At 32.7% G+C, this 16,436-nt stretch overlaps 1 protein-coding gene across 2 annotated transcripts in view; it reads right to left on the reverse strand.

The window, feature by feature from the left end:
* Positions 1–4,981: 4,981 nt before the first annotated feature.
* Positions 4,982–16,436, reverse strand: part of LOC143245352 (26S proteasome non-ATPase regulatory subunit 5) — a 36,689-nt gene continuing 25,234 nt past the window's right edge. Inside the window, exons 6-7 of one of the 2 annotated variants that reach the window (XM_076491596.1) lie at positions 12,966–13,075; positions 4,982–5,774 (exon numbers count right to left, since the gene is read on the reverse strand). In XM_076491596.1, coding sequence (XP_076347711.1) covers positions 5,376–5,774; positions 12,966–13,075 — 509 coding nt within the window. In that variant the 3' untranslated portion in view covers positions 4,982–5,375. Of the gene's footprint in view, positions 5,775–8,823; positions 8,863–12,965; positions 13,076–16,436 lie in introns of those variants that run through there. The other variant, XM_076491597.1, reaches the window with a different exon arrangement.

Raw genomic sequence — 16,436 nt, forward strand, 5'->3', positions numbered from 1 at the left:
CTGAGCACTAGAGTTTTATATTTCTTTTACAGTTGCTTACCTGAAAAAGACCCAACATGTGATAAAAAAAATGCAGGTGTACAATGGCCTATTAATATAAAGAGACTACTATTAATTTTAAAGCCAGGAAAGGATACTCTTCTGGTGTACTAGTCATTGTAAAAGATGGGAGTTTTAGGACTTAGTTATAATATAGTTATTTTAATGAATACTCGTGTGTAGTAATGTCTACCAGAAGAAAACGCCAATATGAATTAGTTATGACTGTTTTTCTGTGACCAGTTTATATATCTTTTTGATCTACTAAATTTCATAAGATATTTTAACATGTTTATTAAATTTGATACATTTGTAAATGTCTATGGGCTTTGAAATTTCTTATCAATTGATCATTAGTAGATGTTTCAGGAACATAGCCTAATTACCTTAGTAATGCTGTATAAACGTCTGCACTTCCAAAATAAACAAAAATGAAGATTTTTCTAAATATACGGCCACAAAAAATGTGGCCCAACATGGCCAGGTGGTTAGGGTGCTCAACTCGTAATCTGAGAATCGTGGGTTCGAATCCCCGTCACACCAAATATGCTCGCCCTTTCAGCCGTGGGGGCATTATAATGTACGGTCAATCTAATTATTCGTTGGTAAAAGAGTAGCCTAAGAGTTGGTGACGACTAGCTGCCTTCCCTCTAGTCTTACACTGCTAAATTAGAGACGGCTAGCGTTGATAGCCCTCGGGTCGCTTTGCGCGGAATACAAAAACAAGCAAACAGAAAAATGTAAACCCATATATGTTTAAATTAATTAAGAGTTGTAGCAGATGGCGTTGTATAAAATTTATATTGCTTTACAAAGGCTACTGAATTCATAGTTACACTTAAATATAAATTGGTACAATAAAAAAGTAGTGTTTTGCAGCAGGATTAAAATTAGGTATTCCCATAAGAAATATTAATGAATTCGAAAAGCTGCTTGAAAAGTATTACCATTTGTGTTGTAATATATTATTGTAAAATATGTTTTTCGTATTGTAATCAGTATGTTAAATAGTGGTGCACAACATTAAGACATCTGGATAATTCTGAAGAAGTGATGCACAATTTTTTGTTAATATATTCGAAAACAGAATATGTATATGGAGTTATGCGGTATCGAGAGAGAAAATGTAGTGAATTAATGTATCGTTAATGATGTATAGTATGTAGTCATTTCAAGATATAGGACTGAATCAGTCAGTGTTTTTTCATGAAGTAGTTATATATGTGTTAACTGTCCAGGCTATAGGGTTACTTTATACAATAATGCCAATCTTATGGCATTATTGTTAAAAGGGTTTGAAAGTGATTTGTGATACAAATGACGTGATCTTGTGATGAAAATAGTTCGTACCATTAGAACTTTTATTGAAAAATAGCTCAGTTTCTGTTGAGCATTTGGAATAAGTATTAAACAAAGTTACAGTAATAGATAGTTTTAAATTCATAAGTCACTTGAGGTTAGTAGCTTAAAAGGATGTTTTTTGGAATTAGGTTTGATATTGAATCCATATACTCACTACTTTATGAAACTATTCATACATATTTAGAACTATTATACCATAATAGTTTCGCTAAAGAAGAAATCAAAAGTTACGATTTACTTTCAGTTTAACACATTTAGTTTTCGTGAAATATTTAATATTATATACACTTACACTGCTAGCGGAAACGACACCCAATGTGTAGCTGTTTGTGTTACTTCTTGCGAAATGTGTGGTTACTTTATTGTGACAATCCCAACCCAATATAATACAAAAACGTTTTCTAAGCTTTATTTCTGACTAAATATCTTCTCCATACACAACATTGCGAATTTTTCTCTCTCTCTTTCAAGAGTTTCAACATGTCAGGTGATTCAGTTCTTGAAAACGCCACATATATCATGTGTGATAGCCTCATTTTGTTTTTATACGAGACTCAATTTCGTTAGAAACTTCTACTTATAACGTTGAAAAAAATCTTGCGAAGTTTCATCCAAATCGGGTCCCCTACTGGCACAGCGGTACTTTTACGTATTTACAACGCTAAAATCATGGTTTAATTCTCCTCAGCAGATAGCCCGATGTGGCTGTTATAAGAAATCACACACTCATCCAAATCGGCCGTAAATTCTTCCTCGAGTTTCCGCCAGATGGAGATTAGCCTTATATGTAGAATTGTTAGTTCCGCTGCAGGTAATAGTTATAGTTTTATCAGTAGATGACGTAATAGATGTATTTCATTTACAATGTGTTATTGTTTTGAATTAAATACAAAGCTACACAATGGGCTATCTGTGTTCTGACCACCACGAGTATCGAAACCAGGTTTTTAGATGTGCGAGTTCGCAGACATTCCGCTCTGTCACTGGAATGCTTATTTAATATATAATTAAATTTGCTCACATTGTTTTGTGTCAGTTACTTTTGTAATATACAATAATTGGTTGGTCAAGGGCACTAATCTATATTAGATTAATTTTTGGCCACTTAAATTCGTAAAAAATTCAATCAAACGCCGACGACAAACGGCTCTTTGTGCTAGTAATTACTAAATACATTCTACACAATTTATTGTGAATAATAATAATAAAAACGTGGATTTCTTTTTCTTCTGGGAGTACTAGACGGGATTTATATCAGTTTTAAAGCCTATCCGTTTCGGACTTGTTTATATTAATTACTACGAAAAGTATCCGACTTCGCTCAGGTTATTAGTTTTGATATATTATTGATGACTTTGTCACTGTGTGTATTCTTTAACCAATGGAAACTATAAATTAATAAATCAACAAATGTTTTCCCTTGTATTGTTTATAAATTTCATTTTATACTTTCAGTATATAGACTAGAAACCTATATTAGGTTATACTTTTGTTGCTAACCAACATGATATAAAATCCACTTTTAGAATACATTGCTATCAAAACGCATTGGCTCTTCTATACATTACAAGTTATTCATGGAATCATTTTTTTATATGCTAATTAGCTTGCCTCATTAAAAAAGTTGCACACATACGTAGATAAGCAATACCTACTTACACACCCTCAGCGTCCACTTAGCATGGGTGGAAAATATCAGGTTTCTAGGTTCTTTCCTCTTGGAGACATAGAGGACACACACAAACACGCCCTGGTTTTTTTATTGCCTCAAAATGATGCGCACGCGCATGTAAGTACATATCATAAAACCCAGATGCACACACTCAGGGTCTTCTTACTGTGCTTGTCTGTCTGTTATTTCTATTTGTAATATAAAAAAAACACTTTTCTGTTTTTTTCTTTCCTAATTTGCCTGATTAAAAAAGATGCGCAAGCGCATGGATAAGTAAAAATAGCCAGGCACACACCCTCACAGTCCACTTAGTATGGGTGCAAAATTTTAGGTTTTAAAATTTGTTTATCTTGGAGCTGTGAGCCACACACACACACACACATTACCTAGTTTTATTATTATAGATTCCGGTGAAAAAGACATATTGACGGACACGTCATTGCTTCATTATAGTAAGATATGTAGATGTTACTGTGTTATTTCCAAGTAAAACAATTTCTCTAGAAGTCTTACGTAGGAAAAACCCGCAAGTAACAGAAGATTTGATCGTAAAGTTAGGAGAGTATCTTGTGTTAATAAATTAACTAGGTATGAAAAACGAGACAGGTTATAACGATAAATAAAATTCAAGATATTTAAGTATACTGTGTAAAAACGAAAATTATCCAATCTTTCACGGAGATATATCAGAGTATCAACACATAACTTGCACGAAATGATAGCGCTTTCTGCTGAAGGAAGGAAATTTGTCCTTTTAAAATACTTCCAGATATTTATATATCTGTAATGGATGATACACTAATTTGTGCGCATAATTAGTTTTGAAGGTAGGTTAGTAGAGACAGTAATGAGTAATAAAATTTAATCAGATATACAAATGCCCATGCTTGGTATGGCTGAAACACGTAGATCCTCATCATTGGCTGGAATTCCCAATTAGGTATGCTTGGTCGTAAGGAGACACAATATTGCAGAATCACCAGTGTGTGTTCAAATGGAACTCTTGGCTACAACTCTACAGTTACCCGGGTGTTTTAGCTGTGCCACATTTCATTTTGAAAATACCCAAAATAAAGCGTGCTCCTTTGGTTCACCAAACCAAACCCGGGAAGGCAGTCCAAAGAAAAGACCCTAATATTCATAAAAAAATTCACTGTCTTTACCTTCACAGTTAACAATTTGCAGGGTCTCTTACACTTGACGAAGTAGGAATATCTTTCAAAATCAGTTTCTCGCATGTTTCAGTCTATAAGGATTTATCAAGAAAAAACATTTGGACATAAGTTAAAAATATACAAAGTCATCACACAGTACTTAAGGTTAATCAAACATACTTAAAATGTTTCACGAAATACTAGAAACAGGATATTTTCTCCAAACATATACTGTTACTAGATTTAAATTATTTATGAAAACATGTTCATAAAACGTTCATTTACATATAAATTTGAGAATAAAAATTATTTCCCATCATATGACAGTCATTCAGCTTGTACAACTTCCAAAACCTACAGAAACCGTAACATTTAACCACCTACAATAGACAAATACAGAAATATGTACGTTAATGTTAAAAAATGCACACGTATAAATAACTTAGTACCATGGTTACACGAGGAATATTTATGTTTTTGGTGTACCTTATTACCCCGTTTTCAGTATTTTGTTCCCCATATATCACTATTAAAAATACTTTGGAAAGCGACACCAATAACATTTAGACACTAATTTTGATATCTTTTTCAATTTTCTTAAGGATGATATATCGAGCAAGTTTATTTTGCTAATCCCTATAAACCAATACTTACAGAGATAAATATTTTGTTTTTTTCTGATGAAGATTTGGAACCGTTATCAGAATAATTCCTGCATACCTTAGAATTAAAATTGTGAGTAAATAAACAAATATAAAGTTAAACATTTGTTTTTATTATGTTACAAAGATCTTTTATCAATAAATACAGTTGAACAGTAATCTTGATTCCATTAAAATTCTAATTTGTAAGATTTAGGATTGTACAGTTCAATGTGCTTCTTTTAAAAGATAACCAATTTTAACTAATTTTATTATGGTTTTAAGTAATTTATTCACATAAAAGGTTGTGTTACAATGTAATGTCCCTGTTATTTTTCATTAAAAAAAATCAACGTGATTGGACATACATGTTTGTAATACCAGAAACTCTAAACTGTAGATCCAACAACAAAAAACTGATACTTAATATTCAAACATGTTATTCATCACGTAATAATAAACACCTGGGCTGCTGATATTTGTTTTTTAGTATTGAGAATTTTTAATTCAAGTAGACCTTTCAAAGACCACAGATGACTCTGCTACCATGTAAAATGGGCCTTCTTGAAAGTAACGTCTGAACTTAAGAAAAGTTTCATTTCCAAAAATATCTTGGGATGTGGGAGATTCCACTAGGGTCTTAACAATCATAAACTTTGATTCTCTGCCTTCCTTATCATGCTCTGTTGAGCGATTTAGTAAGTACTCTACAAATCCTGGATATCTTGCAAGTTCGGTTTGTCCCCATTTTTGGCTGGCCATTGTCTGTATGACGTTTTGTGCATTACATCGAAGATCTTGAAATGGTTGTTTACAAATACCCACAAGGATATGTACAGTATCCCTGCTAAGAGTTCTATACCACCACTCTGTGATGCCTAATATATCTTGTGTAGCTTCATCATACTGCATGGAGATAAGGAAAGACAAATAATAATAAATTTAGAATAATCTTCACAAAAACATTAAAATAAAATGAACAATATCCATAATAAATCAGAAACGACAGAGCATGATGTATCAATCAAATATTTGGTAAAATATAAAACAGTAAGAATAATGTATACACATCATGATGTAATTCTAAAGCATTTGTTAAAATAAAGTAAGCTGAGAGGATTAATTGGAAGAAGTAACTTTATCATTGTGTACTTAAACATTACAGTTTTCATTACTATATAACTCATGTATACAAGTCTTCCAGAATAGAGTGACATTTTGTTATCCAACAACACACCAAGACGAAATATCTCATTTTACATCTTATAACAATGTCAAAGAAATTATTTGTAGAAAAACACATTTCATATTATTGCTTAGTGAAATTCATGGCATGCTCATAGTGTACGTACATAGATGCTGTATCAGTTTAATAAACACTCTGATGTACAATGTTTCAGATAATGTCTATAACATACTAACAACCGATAAATAATAAGTTACTTGTTCTTTCTCTTTCATTATGAACTTTAGTATTTTATTTCCTAAAGTGTATTTGTAAAAATGTTATACTGTAATAAACAAAAGTCCATATTCTTTATTACAGGTAACTTTAAGTGCTTCATGAAATGTTTTATTAGCTGATGTTCTGTTTTTTACCAAATAGCATCTGTTATTAAACAAATAATTATATTTAGTTGACAACTTTATATGGATTGAGGCATTTTCCTTGAAATTATGAAAAATGTACATAAAGTTGGTTTAAAAAGCCCTTATTTTTAATATATGATAAAATGTAGCATTTTAGTCTGGAAAGGTGAGACCATGTCCAATGCTGGCTGGCCAAAAGAAAACATCAACAAAAATAAAGCAATGAACTGACAAGCAAGAAATGTGTGGCATTAAAGACTTTTGTGAAACCATAAGGTATCAGGAAGAACATTTGTGTGACCTACACATATCATCATTAATGAAGATGGAACTCCAACTAGCACAGATGAAGAAAAAAGACAGACAGTGGGTAAAGTACTTTGAGCATCTACTCAATCTCTCAGGAATATCAAAACCACACACAAGATATGCTGCTGAGAAGTCAACTGGAACTGTAGCAGAAATAATCAAAGCAATAAGGAGACGAGAGTGAAATGGATATGTATAGTCAGGTGAGCGAGTGTAAACAAAAGCAAGTAACAAAAGATTGCAAAGAACTGTTATTACACTTTTGGTAAAACAAAAGAATAAAACTAGAGTATGCTATGACAAAAGGAATCTCTTTACTGAGCCAAAAGGAAGAAATCTGCAAAGACTCTTGAAAAAAGCCAGTCAATCATTAAACTCAAGGACTTCAAGAGAAACAGAAACTGTACCACCAAAATGAAATTAATTTTAAACCTTTGACAGATAAAACAATGGAAAGATAAATTAAGTTTTTTTGACCAAGAAAATGCATTCAATTTAAATGAAACATATTACAGGACATTCTCTCAAATGGTGTTCCTACTCAACTGATCAAAATTGTAAGAGCTCTCTACACAGACAGTACGAGTAAGTATCAGGACAAACACAAGATCAATGAACTGGTCCAATGTGTCATGAAGATTCAGACAAGGCTGCATTTTGTCAGCCATACTCTTCACGACATACATCTGTAATATCCATGAAGAAAAACAAGCAAACAAAGGACTGAATGAAAAGCTTTTTGCTGAAAACCACAGTATATTCAAATAGGAGACATGGCATGTAAGTATGCAGAAAAATGGTATAATGTGTTGTTTCACAGAAACCACACTGGTGAGAAGTTGACAATTAATGGAAACACCAATCACAAGTTTAGATGCATTTTCACTGAAGAGGAGACACACAGAATGATTATTGAAAGTTGTTTAAAAGTGAATTAGAGTAGAACATTGATTTTAAAGGCACTCTTCCAAATGCACCCAAAAGCAAGGTGTCATTAATATAAAAAAAATGAGTCACACATAGTTGGATTCCACATTGGCAATGCTAAATTTTTGACTTTTAAGGCCCCCATTTTGTTTGATGTACACAGGATGTTTGTGTATGGGAGTTGTACATTGTCATGACATGGAGCATTGTCAACAGGATATTTCGGTGAGTGGATTAGCCGTGCTTTTTTTCTTTATGGTTGTATACAGTGTTTCAATGTACAACTCTTGAGAGTATGAACTGTTAAATATTTTATGTTTATTTCACTGTAAATAAGTGAGGTGGATATCTGCTTAAAATAAAACAACAAATCACTTACGTAAACCATCGAGAGAAACAAAGCGCACACACAGAAATAAAACAACCAATCACAAACTGTGTCATTATCTTATTACAGTATCACATAAACAGTCTAATCTCAGGAGCAACAAAGCAAGCACACACACACACACACAGAAATAAAAAGACTTGACTCCTGCTCTGAGAACATGATGTGGAATATATCAGTTTATACATCCTACACTGTTTACAATGAAAATTCCCTACAGTAACAAGATGGCTCTTTGAATCTGTGAAAACGTTTATTCCAGTATATCGTTTGGAACGTAACCAATGAGCATCACAAACGTTTGAATGCTGCTCATCCTTCTGGGATGTTTGGAATTTAGAGTACAGGTGTACAAAGATAAGTGCCAACTTTGTCGAGTACCAGTAGAGAGAACAAGACTAAATACACTACTGTTAGTCTGAAATATTGAGATGCAGGTTATTGCAATATTTATTTTGGTTACAGATAGTAAAGGGAGGGAAAAAAAAAGAGAGAGAGAGACTGAAAAGTTCTGCCCTTTAATCTACTGTAAATACCAAGACAACTGTTCCTAATCTTCCCAATGCCAACTTCCAACAAGTACAAAGCTCAACTTGATACAAATCTGTTTTTTAAACACTCTGCCACAAGTACCAGACTTATCCTCTCAGAAGAAGACAGAAACAACAGATAATTACAAGAGAGATGAGATCAACAAGACAGTGAATGAAAGAGAGAATAAGAAATGAAACTATCACATACCTGGGGGTCAGACTCCAATGGGGCACCTCAGAACTACTACTACAAGAAAACAACATACAAAAGTCATCTCTCAAATGTAACATTGCATTATTGCAGTCAAGACATATGTGGTATTGTACTGAATCTACAGTGGGACATGACCAAGTTCAACAGAGTTTGAAGAACACCATTTAACATAAATTACAATTTTTAAAAATACAAGTTTGCATCACTTCTACTCAAATGTGATTGTATGTCTATCTCTTCAAATCAGATTTCAAGTATTTTCATGATGGCAGATTATCAAAAGGATTTTTTTTATTTTTATCAGTTACGACAGAACCACAGGATGTGCATGTACATATAAAAAAAATGTTTTATTCCATATTTCAGAAACATCTGTATGTGTATTAATACCAAATCATTTTCCAGCCACATCTGTTGTCCTATCTTTTCTTGTATATCTCTGCTTATGAAGATCTTTCTTTCTACATGTTTACTGAATCTTCATCAGTATTTGTTGGTTTGAAACATGGCTAATTATTATGGACAATCTACCCATAGTACTCTGTGAGCATAGCCTCTTACATAGTTATAGAAGATGAATACCGTATCTTGCTGCAATGTTTTACAGAACATGTCCTTTTGTTCAGATATATGTATGTCCTTGGTTATACTGATAGTGACAGTGTGACACAACTTGTCATGTTGTTAGATGTAGTCTGTCCATTCGTTGTTAATGACACCATATATACTGAAAGTAACATTTTTGTGTGCTGTTATCTGGTAGTGGCCATCTCAGTAATGTAACTCATTCTCCACCAAATCCAAGTGAAACAGCCTCCTAAAACCATGGTTCCAAAGAGGACACAACTTTAAGATTAATGAAAATAAACAAAGACCACAAAGGGTTGATAACATTAAAAAAACAAACAATAACAGATCAATCACTCAACCAAACCACTCAAAAATAAACAAAGACCACAAAGGGTTGATAACATTAAAAAAAAAAACAATAACAGATCAATCACTCAACCAAACCACTCAAAAATAAACAAAGACCACAAAGGGTTGATAACATTAAAAAAACAAACAATAACAGATCAATCACTCAACCAAACCACTCAAAAATAAACAAAGACCACAAAGGGTTGATAACATTAAAAAAAAAAACAATAGCAGATCAATCACTCAACCAAACCACTCAAAAATAAACAAAGACCACAAAGGGTTGATAACATTAAAAAAACAAACAATAACAGATCAATCACTCAACCAAACCACTCAAAAATAAACAAAGACCACAAAGGGTTGATAACATTAAAAAAAAACAAACAATAACAGATCAATCACTCAACCAAACCACTCAAAAATAAACAAAGACCACAAAGGGTTGATAACATTAAAAAAACAAACAATAACAGATCAATCACTCAACCAAACCACTCAAAAATAAACAAAGACCACAAAGGGTTGATAACATTAAACAAAAAAACAATAACAGATCAATCACTCAACCAAACCACTCAAAAATAAACAAAGACCACAAAGGGTTGATAACATTAAAAAAAAACAATAACAGATCAATCACTCAACCAAACCACTCAAAAATAAACAAAGACCACAAAGGGTTGATAACATTAAAAAACAAACAATAACAGATCAATCACTCAACCAAACCACTCAAAAATAAACAAAGACCACAAAGGGTTGATAACATTAAAAAACAAACAATAACAGATCAATCACTCAACCAAACCACTCAAAAATAAACAAAGACCACAAAGGGTTGATAACATTAAAAAACAAACAATAACAGATCAATCACTCAACCAAACCACTCAAAAATAAACAAAGACCACAAAGGGTTGATAACATTAAAAAACAAACAATAACAGATCAATCACTCAACCAAACCACTCAAAAAATAAACAAAGACCACAAAGGGTTGATAACATTAAAAAACAAACAATAACAGATCAATCACTCAACCAAACCACTCAAAAATAAACAAAGACCACAAAGGGTTGATAACATTAAAAAACAAACAATAACAGATCAATCACTCAACCAAACCACTCAAAAATAAACAAAGACCACAAAGGGTTGATAACATTAAAAAACAAACAATAACAGATCAATCACTCAACCAAACCACTCAAAAATAAACAAAGACCACAAAGGGTTGATAACATTAAAAAACAAACAATAACAGATCAATCACTCAACCAAACCACTCAAAAATAAACAAAGACCACAAAGGGTTGATAACATTAAAAAACAAACAATAACAGATCAATCACTCAACCAAACCACTCAAAAATAAACAAAGACCACAAAGGGTTGATAACATTAAAAAAAAAACAATAACAGATCAATCACTCAACCAAACCACTCAAAAATAAACAAAGACCACAAAGGGTTGATAACATTAAAAAACAAACAATAACAGATCAATCACTCAACCAAACCACTCAAAAATAAACAAAGACCACAAAGGGTTGATAACATTAAAAAACAAACAATAACAGATCAATCACTCAACCAAACCACTCAAAAATAAACAAAGACCACAAAGGGTTGATAACATTAAAAAACAAACAATAACAGATCAATCACTCAACCAAACCACTCAAAAATAAACAAAGACCACAAAGGGTTGATAACATTAAAAACAAACAATAACAGATCAATCACTCAACCAAACCACTCAAAAATAAACAAAGACCACAAAGGGTTGATAACATTAAAAAACAAACAATAACAGATCAATCACTCAACCAAACCACTCAAAAATAAACAAAGACCACAAAGGGTTGATAACATTAAAAAACAAACAATAACAGATCAATCACTCAACCAAACCACTCAAAAATAAACAAAGACCACAAAGGGTTGATAACATTAAAAACAAACAATAACAGATCAATCACTCAACCAAACCACTCAAAATAAACAAAGACCACAAAGGGTTGATAACATTAAAAAACAAACAATAACAGATCAATCACTCAACCAAACCACTCAAAAATAAACAAAGACCACAAAGGGTTGATAACATTAAAAAACAAACAATAACAGATCAATCACTCAACCAAACCACTCAAAAATAAACAAAGACCACAAAGGGTTGATAACATTAAAAAAAAAACAATAACAGATCAATCACTCAACCAAACCACTCAAAAATAAACAAAGACCACAAGGGTTGATAACATTAAAAAACAAACAATAACAGATCAATCACTCAACCAAACCACTCAAAAATAAACAAAGACCACAAAGGGTTGATAACATTAAAAAACAAACAATAACAGATCAATCACTCAACCAAACCACTCAAAATAAACAAAGACCACAAAGGGTTGATAACATTAAAAAACAAACAATAACAGATCAATCACTCAACCAAACCACTCAAAAATAAACAAAGACCACAAGGGTTGATAACATTAAAAAACAAACAATAACAGATCAATCACTCAACCAAACCACTCAAAAATAAACAAAGACCACAAAGGGTTGATAACATTAAAAAACAAACAATAACAGATCAATCACTCAACCAAACCACTCAAGTGGCCAAAGAAAATTTTTTTTCTCTAATATTGTAGCATAAAGAGTAGCAGAAGATAAACTCCTTTGTTTTGAGTACAATTTAATAAGAAAAATACCTGAAGAGATCACTTAATCGTATGAAAACATATTAGTCTTAGGAAATAGCCATGTATAGGATGAGTTACTAAAAGCATTTTTACATACACACACTCACTTTTTTAACTATAAATCTTAAAAAAAAAACACTTTGATACATGTGAAGGCACATACAGTCTACATTTTAAAATTCTAAAGAAAACTCTTCTCCAATAGATATACATATATGTATATAAATTTTCTAACTGCAAATGTTGAAAAAAACAAAACTGATACACATGAAGGCACATACAACGTAGACCTTAAAATTTCACAGAGGACTTTTCTCATATCTTTCTTTCCCCATTATTAGTCACTACTAATTTATCAAAATAAATATTTCTAAACAACCACCCATTAATATGTTTGTTTAAAAGTTCAACTACTACTGGGTTAAAAAATAAATTAGGAAAAGTTTAACAATAACAAATTATAAACTTATCTATTTAAATATCTGTAAGTTGACTAACCTCAACGTGAAGGAGATTTCTGATACAATTCAAAGAACGTATCCTTAAATCTACCACTGCACTTTCAATATAGTCTCCTATCACCTTCAGACAGTTTATCATCTTTTCTCCTTGAAAACCACAAATAAAACAACAACTGTAAATATCTGAATAGAAACACCTTAAATGTTTAAATCCACTGAGCAATTATTAAACACTGGTTCACTTATTTGTTGTTAAGCACAATAGGGTATCTGTATTCTGAACACTGTGGGTATTAAAACATGATTTTTAGGGTTTTAAGCCTTAAACAAAGCCCATGAAAACTGAAAGTTGTTGGTGCTCCGAAACATCATTTCTTTGTACAGCAATAATTCTCACAACATCACCACACATAAGTGTACTGTACAGTTTATAAGTACGTTCACCTGTAAAACAAAGCAAGCTCTTGTAACAAAACTTCGTACACTGTTTGTCAAGAATACAATAGATATAAATAGTATTTGTATCATATGAAACACATGCAGAATTTCTAAACACAACATTTAATTATAAAAAAAATATATATACAGTTACACACAGGTCATTAAGAATTAGTGTTTTTGTTATTGAGGCATTGTAGCTAAGTAGAAACATACCACAGTAAACATTATTGCCAATACAAAATGTCCCACTGAATATAAACAAAAACAGTCATTGTAGTGACAAAACTTATTCATACAAAAATAAACACTAAACAAAGATTGAAATGTTCAAAATATTTTGAAAATAATTCATTTTTTCATGTTACTAATAAAACCCAAGTTTGCATTATTTCAGGAAATTAATAAATGAATTTAAAAAATATAAATGGTACAGGCTGATATTTAGATTTAAATATTAAATAACCTTCATGTGATACAAATTTAAAATATATAGATTTTTAAAAAATAAAATCATAATTTTAACATGTGGAATAACAGAGCAGAAAGAGTGTACCACAGTATCTACCACTGATGTTTAGAATAACTAAACAGACTATAATAACTTTGTCTGCACTCTAGTTCTTGTTTACTTAAGATTAAATATAATGTAGTCACTTCAAGTTCTTTTATATTAATTTTATATGTTATGTTCTTCCTTTACACACCACCTGGTGTAGTAAACACTATTTCTATCGCTGGGTTAAAGCAGAAATTGCCAGTAGTACTAAACCTTTATGTTATATGTACTCTGTTCTCCAAAAACCTAACTGAGCAATAACCAAAGAGGCTTGACAGTTCCCCAGAGTAAGCTTTGTCCATGGAATATATGTGATGAATCAGGCATGAGTAAATACAAATACCACAAGGATACCTCAAGTAATTTTGTGCAACACCCATCTCACAAATGGGCTCTATCCATATAACCAGTGCAAATGATACAAGTACTTTCCATTTTCGTGGGCTCCACTTGGATTTTGGGTAAGTAAATCCTGTGAGGCAACATCTGCCACCTAGTGAGATCCTATTAAAAGTAAAAGAAAGACCCTGATAAATGAAATGTTATGTATTTCTCTCAAAATTGGTGGGGTGATAGAAGAATGGCAACCAGCAGAAGCCCAAAATCCATTAGGAAAGAAAACAACCAGTTTGTATGGATAAGAAGAGCCAAAAGCCCATTTGAAGGATATCATCCCAGAGTCAATGAAGACAAGATACAAAAGAATGAAAAATGTGATAAACAGATATGAATAAACAACCTGTGAAAAACATACTAACTGGGGGAATTAAAATCCAATAAGTGTAGAAGGAGTAAGTTCTCTGAAAGAATGGGTGAACAGGGTTGGGACAAACAATGGTGGGGACCCTGAAAAGAAGAGGACCATGATAAGGGATACCAAACAGCTCGACTGGGACAAAGGAGCTGATCTGGGTCTTAACAACCAAATAAGTCAACTATAAGAAAATAAAACAGAAAAGAAAATACAGATATCTTCCTACGTAGTTGAAGTTTAAGGAAAAATATAATGGGTTTGGGAAAGAAGTATATGATTGCAATGGAAAAGGATGTGAAATGCATCCACACATAGACAATGGAATGACAAGTCACATGTGAGTAGAACAACTCTGGAAAGAGAGACAGCACACAAAGAAGAAGCTAACAGCTTGAATGGGGCTTGTATAAGAGTGGGTAAATCCTCATTAAGGTCTCAGGGATGGAGGTGGATTGAAAGGGTGTAACAGAGAGAAGAATAGAGGGGAAAAATTATTATTGGTACTAGGAAAGGAAAAATAACAAACAAGGCTGTTAGATAACATCCAGGTAAAAAGGCAGAAAGTAGGGTGTCCAGGAGGAGTGGCAGATGGACCAAGAACAAAAGAACTGCCATTTTTGTTGACAACCAGAAACAGTCGAAGGGCAACATAACAGATAAATCCTACATGTAAAGATATCTCACAATGTAAAAATAGGATATATGAAGGTGAAGCAAAAGAGGTCAAACTGAGTCGAGGAAGATAAGAGGATGAGTAATAAGCAAAAAAAGCCAAACATGACCAAAGAGATGTCAACAATAGAATCTAACAAGAAGCAAAACATAAAAAGTGAGGGTCAAGGGAGGAATTGAATATGGAAATAGGCATATAGAAAAAGATGAGACCAGGTCTAGCTGATATAATCAACAGTTAGAGCTTAAATATGAAGTAGAAAAGGGTGTAAAAGGCATTCACGAGAGGCATACCCAACCAAGAGCAAACCTTAAGGATGACCTGGGTGTGTAGAAATGACTGAGTAGAATGTGGACTGACTTGTCATCAAGCTGCTGGCAAATGATAGGCAACAAGTCAGACCTGATGTGAACAGGCCCAGAAGTGAATGTTCCCACAACAAGTGTCTCTTGGACAGTCCATACAAGAAATAATCATAGAATTGACTGAGAGAAGCATGACAAAGTGATCCATCAGGTGCAGCAGGAATGAGAACAAGCTTGGCAAAATCAAGAAAGTTGTGCATGTTGATGCAGAGTGAAGGCTTGTTCTAAGTCAAAATACCAGATGTTCCTCAATCTACTAGAGACGTGCCTCAATCAGAGAAAAAAGCATTAGTAAAGAGATAGATTGTACCTGATAGGGAATTGGAGAATGTCAGCAGTGACAACTCCTTGTGAAGAATTTCATTAACAAGGAAAGTGGAATCCAAGAATGAAATCCTTGGATTTACAGATTCTCTGCAGAAAGCACAAGTGCATGCACCAAAGAAATGAAGGGTTTCATGACAGCTAGAGACTCCAGAAACAAAGGAATCTCACTCATGCACAAGGAGAAAATGAGAAGCACAAAAACTGGTGACTTGATACACCTCAGCTGACAGACAAGGAGAAGAAAGCTGAGTAAATGTGATAAATGATCTAGATCTCGAGAATATCCCTCTGATATTCAATATGTCCAGTAAACATGATGAGATCCTGTTTGGCTACAAAGATCATAAACAATTTAACAAAATCAATACTGGTTTTACTTTTATTTGTTGACC

Source organism: Tachypleus tridentatus, chromosome 2 (assembly GCF_004210375.1).
Source record: "Tachypleus tridentatus isolate NWPU-2018 chromosome 2, ASM421037v1, whole genome shotgun sequence".
Classification (NCBI taxonomy): Eukaryota; Metazoa; Arthropoda; class Merostomata; order Xiphosura; family Limulidae; genus Tachypleus; species Tachypleus tridentatus.